The sequence below is a fragment of the Crocodylus porosus genome, unplaced genomic scaffold (genome assembly GCF_001723895.1).
Source record: "Crocodylus porosus isolate Cpor-Errol unplaced genomic scaffold, CroPor_comp1, whole genome shotgun sequence".
Lineage (NCBI taxonomy): Eukaryota > Metazoa > Chordata > Crocodylia > Crocodylidae > Crocodylus > Crocodylus porosus.
The window spans coordinates 7,083,094-7,098,233 of record NW_017728934.1 but is presented as its reverse complement, the minus strand read 5'-3'; the positions used below and the strand labels follow the sequence as shown (position 1 = coordinate 7,098,233).

General features: G+C 48.8%; 1 protein-coding gene across 4 annotated transcripts in view; it reads left to right on the top strand.

The window, feature by feature from the left end:
* HIP1 (huntingtin interacting protein 1) overlaps nt 1-15,140 on the top strand; it is a 165,039-nt gene that overhangs the window by 139,880 nt on the left and 10,019 nt on the right. For all 4 annotated transcript variants that reach the window (XM_019546425.1, XM_019546428.1, XM_019546427.1 and 1 more), the window contains exons 12-24: nt 1,664-1,761; nt 2,931-3,003; nt 3,913-4,096; nt 4,543-4,631; nt 4,956-5,072; nt 5,578-5,679; nt 9,132-9,326; nt 10,102-10,249; nt 11,425-11,511; nt 12,958-13,065; nt 13,155-13,291; nt 13,793-13,903; nt 14,468-14,526. In XM_019546425.1, coding sequence (XP_019401970.1) covers nt 1,664-1,761; nt 2,931-3,003; nt 3,913-4,096; nt 4,543-4,631; nt 4,956-5,072; nt 5,578-5,679; nt 9,132-9,326; nt 10,102-10,249; nt 11,425-11,511; nt 12,958-13,065; nt 13,155-13,291; nt 13,793-13,903; nt 14,468-14,526 — 1,508 coding nt within the window. The remainder of the gene's footprint in view (nt 1-1,663; nt 1,762-2,930; nt 3,004-3,912; nt 4,097-4,542; nt 4,632-4,955; nt 5,073-5,577; nt 5,680-9,131; nt 9,327-10,101; nt 10,250-11,424; nt 11,512-12,957; nt 13,066-13,154; nt 13,292-13,792; nt 13,904-14,467; nt 14,527-15,140) is intronic.

Sequence of the window (15,140 nt, the reverse complement as noted above, 5' to 3'; positions counted from 1 at the left end):
TCCTTCCAGGTTGAGAAGGACCCATCCACCACCACCCTCTGGGTGCGGCGCTCCAGCCAGTTGGTGACCCAATTGACTGTGTGGGTGTCAACGCCACAGTCCCCAGTTTCTTAATGAGAACGGGGTGAGAGACAGTGTTGAAGGCTTTCCGAAAGTCCAGGAGGGCTATGTCCACTGCTACCGCTGCATCTAATGATTTGGTGGTCTGATCATAGAAGGCCACCAGGCTGGTCTGACAGGACCTGCCGCTAATGAACCCGTGTTGGTTGCCCCTAAGCATGATCTCCGCTGCTGGCCCCTTGTGGATATGCACCAGAATAATTTTCTCAAAAAGCTTGCCCAGGATCAAGGTAAGACTAACTGGCCTATATTTGCCCGGGTCCTCCTTCGTCCCCTTTTTGAAGATGGGAACCATGTTGGCCCTCTTCCAGTCCTCCGGCACCACTCCAGAGCACCATGAGTGCTCATAAAGCTGTGCCAGGGGTCCTGCAATGACCTCAGCCAATTCCCTTAGTACTCTAGGGTGGAGATCATCTGGACTGGCTGACTTGAATACATCCAGTCCCTCCAGAAGTTCCCCAACTAGTTCCTCACTAACCCTTGGCCTAGGTGTGCCTCCCCTGGGGCCTAAGGGGGGCCCAGCAGCGGGGTGACTGTTCCGGTCCCTGCTTAGGAAAATGGAGGCAAAGAAATCATTAAATATGTTGGCTTTGTCGTCTGGTGTGACGACCAGATTTCCTAATGTGTCCTGCAGGGGCCCCACATTACCCGGAACCTTCTTTTTACCCCCTATGTATTTAAAAAAGGACTTCTTGTTGTCCTTAATCTGGGAAGCTAGCCCCAGTTCCATCTCTGCCTTGGCCTTCCTGACTGCCCCCCTACATTCCCGAGCAACTGCAATATAGTCATCCCTGGTGATGGCCCTCCTTTCCATTGGGTGTACGCCTCCCTTTTTGCTAGGAGACATTCCTGGATGCTTTTGGTGAGCCATGGGGACTTATGTGCCCTCCTGCTCCCTTTGATCCGTGTTGGGATTACCTCCCTTTGGCTTGGAGGATCATCTCCTTAAGGAGCGACCACTCTTCTTGGACACCTGGCCCCCCTCCCCTCTGTGACCTTAGTGCTTCCCTGACTATTCTCCTTAGCTCATTGAAGTCCACCCTCCTGAAATCTAGGGCTGCTGCCTTGCTGCAGGCCTTTGCCACCTTGCACTGGATGGTGAATTCCAGCAGGCAATGATCACTGTACAGGCTATTCCCATCTTGTAGCAGTTTATACCCATTTTACAACTAACATTCTTGTTTAATAAAGCAAATGGCCACATACATTGACTCCATCTACCTATGTCCCAGGCACCCCACTGTGTTCCACTCCCAAAATATCTTGCCTTCTGCTGAATCAGGTTCCTTGGAAAATCAGGGAGGATGCATAAAGGGAAACTGTCTCTTTGCATGAGGAAGGGACCTTAGATGCAAGGAGAAAGAGCTGTCCCTTAGATTTTGTTTGTGTGAATTTGGAGCAGCTGCCATGTCTGTTTGACTGGGCACATGGGAAAACGAGGATGGGAAAATAGAGCTGCAAGGTGTGGCCCTGGTTTTGTGCAGTATTTCTGGCCAGGCTTAGCCAGTGGTAGACTTAACTGTGGATCCATGTTTGCTTCCAGAGTCTGTTCGACAATAAGTTCGATGACATCTTTGGCAGTTCGTTTGGTAATGATCCTTTCAACTTCAACAGTCAGAATGGGATGAACAAGGATGACAAGTAAGTACTGGCTAAGGGGCCCCATAACCCATATGTCTACTTGCTGTCATGCTCACCAGTCGCATTCAATTTTGGACATAGGAGCTATGCATGCAAAGCATGCACTATGGAAGGCCTGGGCCTACCTTAAAAGGGGCATCTTTGACAATACCTTGGGATTGATTGCCTGCTGAGAATTCTCCTGCTCCAGAATTCATCCATAAAGAGTTTTGAGTGATGGACCAGAGTCTATGGGATACCAGGAGGACGTAACTAATACCAAACAGAATGAATCTCACAGTCAGCAGCATCTCCTTCCTGTTCTAGGCAAAAAAAAGCACTCCATCCCAAACCACATACCCACTCGCAATCAGCAGCATGGTTCTTTGCTGGGTCCCCTAGATACGAGATTCAGGTCAATATAACTGAAATTCCTATCCTAATGATAGCCCAGCTCCAGCTGATGCAGAAGAAAAAAATCATATAGGAGGCCATAGTGATTTAATTTGTGCCAGGGAAAATTCCTTTTTAACACTCGATATATAGAGCTGCATATGCCCTGGAGCTGAAAGGTTTAGATTCCATACAGAGATCTTGGTTTTGTATTTATTTTTACTACCGCAGTTGTAAACAGTCTTATTATTCCTATACAGGCCTGGTTATTTTGTGCTGTTAAGAGCTTGATCTTATCTCTATTCTAAGACAGCAAATTCTATAAGCTAATTGGGTGTTATATGAAAACAAGTCTCCTTTGGCATTTGGCACCTTGTTCTCCTTTGAATGGTTGTTTGCACTTGTGTGATGAGACAGGGAATAAAAGCTATTGGTCTTCATTCTCTAAACCATCCATAAGTTTGTGTATCCTTGTTTTAGACCCTTTTAGTTGTCCCCTTTATAGAGTAAAGAATCCCTGTCTTTCCATATGAGAGTTTTCACAGGTTCCCCATCATTCTTGTCAGTGATCTCTGGACCACCCACCTTGTGTTCTGTAGTATACTTTTTGAGATGTACATGATTTCTCGTATGCCTGCAAACCTGAGTCCAGAATGGACATCCCATTGGTTGATATACTGCAGTTAGGTTGTTTTCCAGGTTCTTCCCATCACATCCCCACACCTCCATAACATTTTTTGCTTTATGGTGTGGGGGCACAGTACTGAGGATGCAAACACCATTTTTCTCCTTCCCAGGGACCGGTTAATTGAGCAGCTTTATCGGGAGATCAGTGGCCTCAAGGAGGAGCTGGAAAACTTTAAAGCAGAGGTGAATGTATAGCTCATCTTACTCACATTAATGTGATGTGTGTGCAGTGCACCTTGAGTGCTATCAGTGGCCAGATAGAGGTGCTTTATACAAGCTTGCATTTCTGATTACTGTTTGTCAAGGTCCCTTGGGCCTGTAGTTTGGCTAGGAAATATCCAGAGATGTACTGGGGTTAGAGTTGTTGCTTCCACTGATAGCACTTCCTCCAGAGCTGACACTGAAGCAACCCCAGTGTGAGCTCCAAGATAGCCATCTGTCAAAAGCCTTTACCACCTGTAGTCATTAAAGTCTCTGCAGTACCTATAGGAGGAACAGTGCTGATTCTGTCTTTTTTGTTTGTCAGAGAAGGGGAGGCGATCCCTATATGTATAGCATAGTCTATAAACTCAGCATGAGCCGTTTGGAACCTTTGGGTGATTAGCACAACATAAATGTCACAGGAACTTATTTTGCAGGCAGATGTCTCTGGGAGTAGCATTCACCCAGGATACTCACCAACCCCAGGATGAGGCCAGGGCTGACACTATTGTGGATGTAGAGACCACTCCTGTGCCCTTTGGCTGCCCCTGGGCTGTATCTGCCCTGCTGCCATAGGGAAGAGTCAGTTTGCTCATTGCCTCCTACTCACTTTTCTGCACCAGTTGCTTGAAAACAGCCAATCAGACATTAGTTTTTGGTTTCAAAGTGTGTATAGATTCACTGCTCCTGATTGACTACTGCTTCCATTAACATGCTTGTTAGCCATTCTGGACCAGCCTTGAGCATTCTGATTGGCAACCACCTTAACTGGTTGCTCTACCAAGAAGCCCAAAGAGAGAGCCGCAGGACTATTGGCCCTTAGAGCTCTGTGGGCTAGGAGTTGTTCTGCCCACCCCAACCCAATGCTTCACTTCCCTTGGTGACCTATAGAGCCATCGCCTGGTGATGCAACTGCGGGGGCGGATCAGTGAACTGGAGGCAGAGCTGGCAGAGCAGCAGCACCTCAAGCGACAGGCTTTGGATGAAAGTGACTTCCTTCACACCGAGCTGGATGAGTTGAAAAAGCAGCGGGAGGACACAGAGAAAGCACAGAAGAGCCTGACCGAGATTGAGAGTAAGGACAAACTACAGCCTTGCTCAGGAGTTGCCCGAGTCCCCAGTGCAGCCCTAGTCTCTCCCAGGAAGAATCGGGTCACAAGTATTGGCAGTGTGGGCAGCTCCCAGGTACTCCAGTTCCAGCCTTTCCCAACATAGTTGTTGACTAGAGAAGTGTGTCCAAAAGTGATTGGCTACAGAGGTGGCTTGCAGCTCTTCCACTTCCACCTCTTCTTCCAGGTGGTGCTATGGAGAACTGTGTAGGGCATTGACTCCAGGAGGGGCTCCCAGCTATGCCAGTCCCAACTCCTCTCACCAGGAGATGCTATTGAATGTGGCCTAGAATTGTATAGCTGCTCTTGGGCCCATATGTTCCGTCTGGACTCACTGTAGGCATTTATTTCTCCCGGTGGGATGGGATTTTCCTTTGGGCATGTAACTACCATATATGCTATTGTATGGCAGGGAAGGCACAAGCTAACGAGCAGCGGTACACCAAGCTGAAGGAGAAGTACAGCGAGTTGGTCCAGAACCATGCCGACCTGCTACGCAAGGTAGGGCCGAGCTCTCTGCTTCTGTCCCCCCCCTTAGCCCATCCTCCTGCTGGCTGTGTGCCAGTTACTGTGCCCAGGAGAAGCAGGAAACTAACTGAGAGAGCTGTTAGCCATCTCTGCAAGAGAGAGATGGTATTCCTGCTCTCAGAATGCCACTTGTGGGGGAAATCCCCTGTGGAGCTGCCCCCTCTTTACACCATGCCTGGATTCTTTGACTGGGTGCAGGTAGCCACATTTTCCTTGAGAGATTTTAAGATTTTGCTCTGCCCAGTGAAAATACCCAGCAGCTGACTCAGCTCTTGAGTTCTTGATACTGTTCTCCAGAATGCAGAGGTCACCAAACAGGTAACAGTAGCAAGACAAGCCCAAGGCGACATGGAGCAGGAAAAGAAAGAATTAGAGGACTCCTTCCAGCGCATGAGCGAGCAGATGCAGAGGAAGGTGAGTCAGTGTGTGCAGACTGGAGCAAAAAGTTTCTGCGGGTGAGAGGGGGGTCAAGATCTAGTGTAAGGGAGAAGCCAGGAATGAGTAGAGGAAAGGAGAAGGCTGCTGTAGAATGAGGGAATTACAGGGGGATGAGGAAGGAGGTGTCTTAAAATACTTAAATTTAATCTGAGGCCTGTAGCTTCTGTTCTTATCCTTTGTTCTTATCCTTTTCCTAGGCTTACCAGAGCATATATTAACAATTTTGCTGCCGTTTTAGTGACTCCTGTGTCTCCTCTAATCTTTATCTGTGGCATTTGGCAGGATTGTTTTTTGTGGGTTGTTGCTTGGGTGCTTCATGACTGTGGTGTGAGAGAGGATGGAGTGGATGATCTTATGGATACTTTCAACAAAGGGTTGCTTGCAAACACAGGGGACTGGGCTCGGTGGCCTGGGAGGCCCCTTCAGACCTATGCCCCCATGTTCTGTACATGCTTAGTGGTTACTTGTGCACTTTCAACAGTCTCAGGAACAAACAGAAGTCTTGGAAGCCTTGAAGAGAGAGCTTGCAGCCAGCAAGCAGGAGCTGCAGAGCCTCCAGAGCACACTGGAATCCAGTACACAGGTGAGCTCCTTTCCCTCAGTAAGATTTATGTGAGTTGTCATCCTCATTGTTTTTCTACCACTTCCTCCTGAGCTTTACATCCTGGTCTCCCCATCCATCTCTGCCTAGGGTTGGTTGTGATGTTCTAGCTCAGCGTAATGTGCTGGAATCAGCAGGCCCATTTTTGATATTGTTGGCATAAGCTACAGGGACTGAATGTTACGTTCATCAGAGAGCAGTACTGAGCCCTCATTGGCAAGAAGACACTGCTAGATGGATAGCTCCCTGATAGCTCTGAGGACTGATGCTATAGAGTGCCCCAAGGTGAGGAAAACAGCTGCGAATCTCAGCCATCCACAAGAGAGGAATATTCATCTCCAGCCACAGCAGCCTTTAAGGTTTTACACCCTACTGTGCCATCCTGGTTACCATCTTGCCATCGTTCTACATTTCAGTTGCAACGTGGTTTCAGTATCTGATTTCTCAGAAATCCAGTGTTCACTGCCACCTGGAAGCAATCTTTAAAATCTCTGGCTTCTAGAAAATGATCAGCTGTCAGGTTGGAACTACAATGTTTTGTGAGGAGAAACAAGATGGGAATCTGAATGATGTCATCCTAATACCAGCGCTCACAACATTTCCTTAGGATCATGGCAGTGATTTCTGGGAGTGTTTAGAGTTTATAAGTGGGAGTTCTGACCCAGTGCCTAGAAGAAAAATGTAAAGATCCTTCACATAAACTGAAGCAAATGGGTTTTTTTTTTAACTGTGACTCTTGAAGGACAAGTTAAAAAATTACAGGTGACATGAAAGTGAGGAGAATAGTGGATACCCTAGGGGGTAGGGCTAAGATTCGGAGAGTCCTTAGCAGATTGGAGGATTGAACCAAAAGAAATTTCATGAAGTTCATTAAGGACAAGTGCACTTAGGATGGAACAGTCCCATGTACAAGCACAGACTGGGGACTGACTGGCTAAGCAGCAGTTCTGCAGAAAAGGACCTGTGGGCTACAGTGAACAATAAGCTAAATATGAGCCAACAGTGTGCCTTTGTTGCAAAGAAGGCTAATGGTATACTGGGCTACATTGGTAGGAGTGTTGCCAGCAGGTGGAGGGGAGTGATTCTTTCCGTATGTTCAGCACTGATAAGGCCACTTCTGGAGTACTGTATTGGGTTTTGGGCCCCCCCCCCACTACAGAAAGGATGTAGAGAAATTGGACAGAGTCCAGCAAAGGGGAATGAAAATAGTTAGAGGGCTGGGGCACAACTTCTAAGGAGAGGCTGAGGGAACTGTGCATATTTAATCTGGAGAAAAGAAGACCTTGTCCTGCTTTGAGCAGTGGGTTGGACTAGATGATCTCCTGAGGTCCCTTTTAACCCTAATTTTCTATTATTCGAAGACTGAGTGTAGACTTAATAGCAGCCTTCAGATATCTGAATTGTGGTTACAGAGAAGATGGGGTTAGACCAGAGGCAGGCAATTATTTTGGGCGGAGGGCCTCTTACTGAGTTTTGGCAAGCCATTGAGGGCCACGTGACAGGCAGCCAGGGGCAGATAAATATTAATTTTCTAATTTTTTTAAGGGCCTCACGGGCCAGTTAGAATGGCCCAAAAGGCCGCATCCAGCCTGCGGACCACGTTTTGCCCACCCCTGAGTTAGACTGTTCTCAGTGGTGGCATGTGACAGAACAAGAAACAATGGTCTTAAGTTGCATCAAGGGAAGTTTAGGTTAGATGTTAAGAAAAACTTTCACCTGGATGGTAGTAAAGCACTGGAACAGGTTACCCAGAGAGGTTATGGAGTCTTCATCCTTGAAGATTTTTGTCTAGATCATCCCAGCTAGACAAAACCCTTGGCTGGGATGATCTAGTTGGCAATGGTCCTTCTTTGAGCAGTGGGTTGACCTCAGTGACCTCCTGAGGTCCCTTCAAACCTTAATTTTCTATGATTCTGTGAAAATAAGAAATTGCAGATAGAACAGTCCTGCCCACTTCTGAATACATTTAGGTCTATTTGAGTTGTCTGTGATCCCAGTAGGAAATATTGTAAGTAGTAACACTCTCAACCCCTAAAACAGATAGAAGAGGGATTTAAATTGCATTCTTGACTGACTTCCATTGTAGGGAGGAAATCTCTTCTTCTCTTTTCCAAGCTGTCATACAGGCCAGGTTGCTGCAGGGAACTGAAAGAGCTGCACTGCATTGTACAGTTCAGAGTCAAGATCCATTTGATTGTGAAAATCCCTTTGGCACATTTGGTCAGGAAAGCAGGGTAAATACTGTGGGACTCATATTCCAGTTCTGCACATTCCCTGGCCATTTGCTTGTTAAATGTCTTAAATCTTCCATAGGTGTATTATCTCCTGTGTCCCACCCCAAATAGGAGCCCTTTCAGAAGTGATGAGTGATGTGATGCATGTGTGTCATTGCAGAAAGTTCAGTATAAAATTGTGTCCTAAACTATAGTTTCTAGTTCATCCTGAGCCACTGAGCTCAATGCCAAACTCAGTGAAGTTCTCTGGCCTATGCTGTGCAAGAAATTGAACTGGTTCTTCTGGTCTTAAAATCTCTGAAATCCTGTATGAAGGGAAAATAACTACAGTCTGCTTTCTGGTATAGTTCAAAGCCTTATAGAGTGCAAAAAGCAACTAATTGCTGAGGTTCAGGAGGCAACACGGCAAATGACTGAAGAGAAACTCCCCATCCAGCTTTAGTGCATCTTAGAGAAACCTGTTTCATCAGTCCAGATATGTAGGGCATTTTATGTAAGGCTGAGGCATTTGTTTGCTGAAACCACAGTAGGACTCTTGTATCTCAGGTAGTTGCAGGCCCATTAAGTATGTATCTATTCTGGCATAACCACCAGCCTGAGGGGTATTAATTGGTCCCCTTATCACAGACTTTGCAAAGGGGAGCATGAATTAAATGGCAACAGAGATTGAACTATTCTTTCCAAGAAATGATTCATCTAGGGGACAGGTAGATTGGCAACACATAGAGCAAGGGAAGCATGCCTGGCTGTTGCCCACGCTCACTATAGCTGTGGCTAAACAAAGCACTGAAGTCTCCAGACTGACAAGCCAACACCTTTCGTCAACACTGAATCCATTTAAAATCACAGTTGCAAAAAGCATTAACAAATACAACTAAACTGCATCCCTGGGGAGCCTCATCTGGCCTATGTGATGCCACAAGCTTGGAGTCCAGCCTCGTATTGCTGGCTACAAGTTTGCTACTTGTGGATTGTTTACTGGTAAGTCTGACTATGAACAACCTTTCAACGGCATATATAGCATCCCTCTGAGCTGGGAGCTGACAGCGATGATGGTGCCACAAAGTGGGAACCTGGGTTTGTAAGTGATCCCCAAGTGAGTAATTGTGTCTCACCCTCCTCTTGTCTCTCTTTTTTCCACCTTCCACCTAATAGAGCATGATGCTAAGAATTTCCATCTGTTATCTTTGCCCCTTGCAGTCAAGAGGAGAGCAGAGCACCAGGATAGCAAGCTTAGAGCAGGAGAAGGACAGCTGGACTCAGGCAATGGCACAACATAACCAGGAGGTGGCAAACTTGCAAGCAGAACTGCAACATCTAAAGAGCATGCTAGACAGTGAGCAGGAGAGCAGCACGAAGACTCTGGAGGCACTACAGGCCCAACTTGGAAAGAAGGTACTTTGCCATCTCCACCCCCCACCCTACTTTGAGGGTGTCTAAGGAGACACTGACATTGGCACTTAAGTGCTCTATCCAGATGATGTAGGACACCTTTCCCCCACCCCTGCTTTGCTGACAGTTTCCCAGGGGTGGCATAGGAATGTTGCATGCAGATGTGGTCTGCACCATGCACTGCTGTTCGGATCCTGTTTGACTCCTGCATGCTTGCCTACTCGAGTCAAGACAGAGCATTGCACACTAGGAATTGAAAACCTTATATCAGTGATTCTCAACCAGAGTGCTGTAGCACCCTGGAGTGACGTGAGAGTCTTTCGGGGTACCACAGGGTGCCAGACAATGTTAATGTTGTTAGGTTAGCAAAAACCTAGTTCATAAGATAAGCAATAGAAAAACTGCTCTATTATTTTTCTGTAGTCAAAAGTGAAAACTAAGATCTGGTATTTTCTAGGATAGGATGGAAAGAGAGGGGGTACTTCAAGTCTCTCTAGGAGTGCCTCAAATCCTAAAAAGGCTGTGAACCACTGCCTTAGATACTGATCTTCTTCTGTAATAAAGATTTTAGATGATTTCTCAGTACTGTCCAAGCCTGTCTCCTTCTCAAGAAGACTAGGAACAGAGCATATCTATAGCTATCTATAGCTTGGCTCTAGTGTGTCAGAGGTCTTGTCAGGTCTTGTCATGTCTGTTTTTTCAGAGCAGCTTAGGTGGCAGAAATTACCTTGCCTGGGGCTAAGAAAGGCCCTGACCTTTTTCTCTGTGTATCCAACAGGAGAGCTGTGAGCAGGCCCTCCAACAGCAGCTTCTGGACCAGCAGTTTTTCCTACTGCAATGCACTGTGCAGGAGGCAGAGCAGATGGTGCAGGACTCCCTGAACCAACTCAATGACCCCGCTCACATCAGCTGCGTGAGCTCCACAGGTAACAGCTGTCTGCCTTGCATCTGGGGCTGGGTTTGTTCCTTACTGAGGAAAAGACCTATGACCTTTTCCTCTGGATGTATCCAGCTGTACTTACCTCTTAAGGCTGAAAGTCAGTCAAAGCACCTCTGTCCTGTTGCAGGGCTTGGGGGCACTAAGGACTGATTACAAATTGGAGCCAGGTGCTGTGGTAGGGCTGGAGGAGCTATCACTCTATTGTAGCCTTTTGCTAGCTGCATTGCTCTCCTAGAACTATTGGTGGTACAGTTTTTCCAAGCGGTTGGCCTGGCCCGGTACCAGCAACGCAGCTTCAGTAGACATAAACCCCACTCACATTAAGTGCATTTACCTGGTGTTTCATGATTGGGTTTCACTGGAGAAGCTGCCATGTAAAGGGAACTCACAGATGCAGGAGCATGACTCGCTTCACATGCAGCACATTTACTCTTGTAGCCTATGCCCAGGAATCTTTTGCTGGTCTACCCTAAAATCCTCAGCCTGGAAGGAGACTGGGGCATATCCCTGATTACAGAAAACATGAGTTAAGGGTGCACAGGGAAGGCATGGCCAGTGATTGGGTGCTCCCTGGTGTTCTTTGTTCTCACTCTGCCCCCAGACTGCAGGCAGGGGTGGGGTGACCTCCCTTTCTTGTATGAAGGCACCTACCCCCACTTCTGGATTTGCCAGAGGTGACTTACCCCAAGGACTCATAGTAGGACAGTTGAAGGGTCAACACTGCCATTGGAAAGAACCCAGGAGCATCAAATTCCAGTAATTCCCCAGTATCTTCAAACTATGAGGCCTTTTTCCCCAAGCCTTCTCACTCTGAAGGACCTTCAGTGGCAGGAGCAAAATGCAGTGAGCTGGAGTCCTAGTTGTCCTGCATGCTGCCTGTCCCTCTACTTGGCAGGAAGATAATGATGTTTAATTAGGAAGCCAAAGGACTTGAGTCCCTTGTTACTGCCCCCTTCCTCTGCAGCAGTCCCTACCCACTCAGGAATGGGGCGCGATTACAAGCTGAGACAGAGGATCTCTGTGGGACCCCTGTCAAAGTCCTGGCACATTTCAGTGGGTTGGGGACAAGTCTTCATGTAGGTGTTCACTCTGCCCACAGCTTCTCAGCCTAAGAAGTCCTTTCACAGTTTCCTTAAGGTCTTTTTTTTTTTTTGTGCACAGATTATCTCCTGTCCCGAACACTGGCTGCCTCTGACTGTATAGAGCGGCTTCAGAACACACATGGCAAATACGTATCCAGCTGCACAGGTGAGAGCTGAGTAGGCAGCAAGGCAGTGCCTGTGGAGGGGGAGAGCTCTGTGCACCATCCTTGGCATACTGCTGGAAATGGACCAGCAAAGGATAAGTCAAGCTTTGGAAGGACAGGCTGAGGGTCATAATGTACAGGGATGACTTTTGCAGGATCCAGCATCCCTCCTGAATGCTCCCACCCAGTCTACTGAGCCAAGCCTCAGACCCTAGCCATAGGGTCAGCTGTGAAGAAGGTTGGGACAGGAGGGCCTGCTCTCAAGTGAGTGTCTATGGAGCAGGCCAGTGCTGTGACCCTTCCTTCCTGAATAGCATTAAAGCAGGGGTGGACAAAATCCAGCTTGCATTGGATTCCATTTCCCAGCAGTCCCTGCAGCAGTCGCTCCTTCTGGCTGCCACTGCTGGACCCAGTCCCAGTGCCCAAGCACCCTAGTCTATCTGCCCTGTACCCATGCAGGCAGGGTGCATGGCTGGTGGCTGGGATGGGGCCGCACCTGGGAGTGAGATGGGCATATGGGGCTGGGGAGACTGGGATCTTGGGGTGGTGGCAGTGTGAGGCTGGGACTAGGACAGAGATGTAATCCACTGCTCACATGCCCCTGTAACATGCACAGGTTCTGTGAACAGGTGTGCAGGAAGCAAATCGTGGCTTGGCCCCCCCAGCCCCATGCTGTCGCCTCCCTAAGATCCTTGCACTGGAGCAGCTCCCTGCTCAGCTGTGCACCCTGCCTGTGTGGCTCCCAGCCAGTCTCCATGGAGACCCCAAGATCCTGGAGCTGTGATACTGCAGGGGCAGGGGCAGGGGCAGAGCCCTCATTCTGCAGCCCTGCACTGTCATGGCCCTGTGATCCTGAAGTCTCCATGGAGACTGGCCAGAAATCTCGTGGGCAGGGACTGCTGGGAAATGGAATCTGACTGCAAGCTAGATACTCCATTTTGCCCACCCCTGCACTAAAGCAACAACAGCTAAAAGCAAGCAGCTCTTGGCTCTGCCTCCTGTGACTCTCCAGAATGCCTCTGTTAGAGATCTTTCCCAGAGCAATTCCAGTAGAGGTGAAGGGAAACTTGCAGTGTGGAGGCTGGGCTGTTGCTCCTGGAGCCCAAATACTGCCTGGCTGCATGTATCTTGTGTGACTGGCACCAACATAACCCTGAGGGCAGTGCCTGGCACACAGGATACACACCCATTGCTGACATTACCCCAGAAGGGGGACACTACATTGTAGCTGCGTGAGCTTTGAGGGCTGTGTTTACACCCAGTTGTGATGCCTTATGGTGTTAGGAAGGTTTCTTCCTCAGTTCTTCAGGGCCATGTCTCACCTAGTCCTGGGACTCTTGCTTCCCTTTGGTACTTAATTGGCAGGGAAGGCACTGGCGAAACCCCTGCGTTGATTATAGTTGTTGAGCTGAGCCTGTGTTCCTCACTTCCATCTGTCCTACCTTCAGATGTGAGCAGCCTGCTGCCGTGTGTGGCCATGTTTGCCCACCTGATCAGCGACACCATCTTGCAGGGCAGTGCCACTGCCCACATGGCTCCTTTGGAGCCTGCTGACCGTAAGTATCCTTGGCAGGAGGGAGTTGTGACTGTTCCCACTGTGTGCATGACACTTCAGCTGCCACATGCCTTTCTTGCCTGCTTTCAGTTCTGTTGGAGGCCTGCAAACAATGTGGGAATGAGGCTCTTCATTACCTCAGTGCCCTAAAAGACAAAGCATCCCTGGAAAATGCTGACTGCACACCTGTGAGAAACTGCCTGAGTAGAATCAGTGCCATTGGGGAGGTAAGAAGCCAAGGGGCTGCCCCAGGACTGGTTAGAAGCTGAGATACTTCCCTGCTCATCATCCATAAATCTGTCTCTGAATTGAAGGGCCTCTGTTACATGAGACAGGTGCAGTCTGGGACCAGGGCAGAGCTGACTGGCTACTCCAGGGAGAAGAGCACAGATGCAAATAAAAGATTGGAATGATCCCTTTTCTGTGGTGTGGCCTGGGAAGGACTGCTTCTGGCAGCTTTACGTGCTACTGGCGATACAGTGGGGTCTGGTTAGAGCAGTGGACTGGGAATCAAGATTTATAGATTCTGTCTCTGACAGAGCCACTGGCTCTCTGGGTGATCTCATGCAAATGTCTGTCCCTCTTTGTGCCTTGTGCAACATGGGCCTGCTGACCTTGGCTCATGTACTGAGTGTTGGGAGGCTGTGGCAGCATCTGTGAAATGTTCCTCGTTCCTAAACTGAGAGGTTGCTCAGGTTGTTCACTGTTCTTTTATCTTCTCACCCCAGGAGCTGCAACCCAAAGGCCTGGATGTAGAGCAGGAGGAGCTGGGGGACTTGGTGGACAAGGAGATGGCAGCTACTTCTGCAGCCGTAGAAATAGCCACTGCCAGAATAGAGGTGAGGGGGACAGAAGGGCCTTGGCTCTTGCACAGCTCCACTCCCTGCAAACCCCACCTTGAGTGCTGACAGCAGAACCCTGGTGCCAAAGCTATGGCAAAAACCTTCCAGTGCCCCAGACTTCACATGGGAGGCTCTCCCCAGACAGCAGCTCTAGCAGCCAAGCAGCATTCATGCTGGCTCAGTTCTTTCCCTGCATTCTCATGCACTGTCAGAGCCATGTTCCCACAGAACTGATTGACCACTCTCAAAGTGAACAGGGGCTGTATGAGGTGGCAGTCTGGGCTAAGCCCACCACTCACTGTGGCATGGCAGAAGAATCATCTGCTTTGCCCCCTCTCCAGCCCCTCTCCCCTTCCCACACACGCATCCCAGAGCATATGTAAAGGCACCCCATGTGATCAGAAGATGGGATGAGGGCCACAGCTTCTGTCATCAGGGGACATACTTGGAGTTGGTGATATGAAAGGCTTTCCTGGATTCTGCATAGCCAGACTAGGGGACTCTGGGATACACTTACCCTGATTACAGTGCTACAGTATGGCTCTCTCCCTCTGTAAACAGGATATGCTCAGCAAGTCACGGGCTGGAGACACCGGAGTCAAACTGGAGGTCAATGAGAGGTTGGTATAAAGGAAAGATCTGTCCCTTCCTTATGCCTGCATTCAGAGTATCTAGAGGCTGGGAGTAGTTCTGAGCCCAGGCGCTCCAGGGTTCAAATGCTGATGGCCACACACTTGCAAAGAGACAGCAAGTTTCATAGTAAGTAGGGTTGGAAGGGACCTGAGCAGATTAAGTCCGACCCCCTTCCATGGCAGCAAAGACTACTGGGGTCAAACGACTCCAGCAAGGTGATTGTCTAGCCTTGTTTTAAAGACCCCAGGGTAGGAGCCAGCACCACTTCCCTTGGAAGTTGGTTCCAGGTCCTAGCCGCCCTGACAGTGAAGTAGCGCCTCCTGATGTCTAGCCTGAATCTACCCTCTACCAGCTTGTGACCGTTAATTCTAGTCACTCCTGGTAGTGCTCAGGGGAACAGGGACTCCCCCAATGCCTGCTGGTCCCTCTGAGTAGTTTGTAACAGGTCACTAGATCCCCCCATAGCCTTCTCTTGTGCAGGCTGAATAGGTTCAGGTCCCATAGCCTCTCCTCGTAGGGCCTGCCCTGCTGCCCTCTGATTATGCAAGTGGCCCTCTTCTGGACCCTCTCCATGTTGTCCACATCCCTCTTGAAGTGCGGC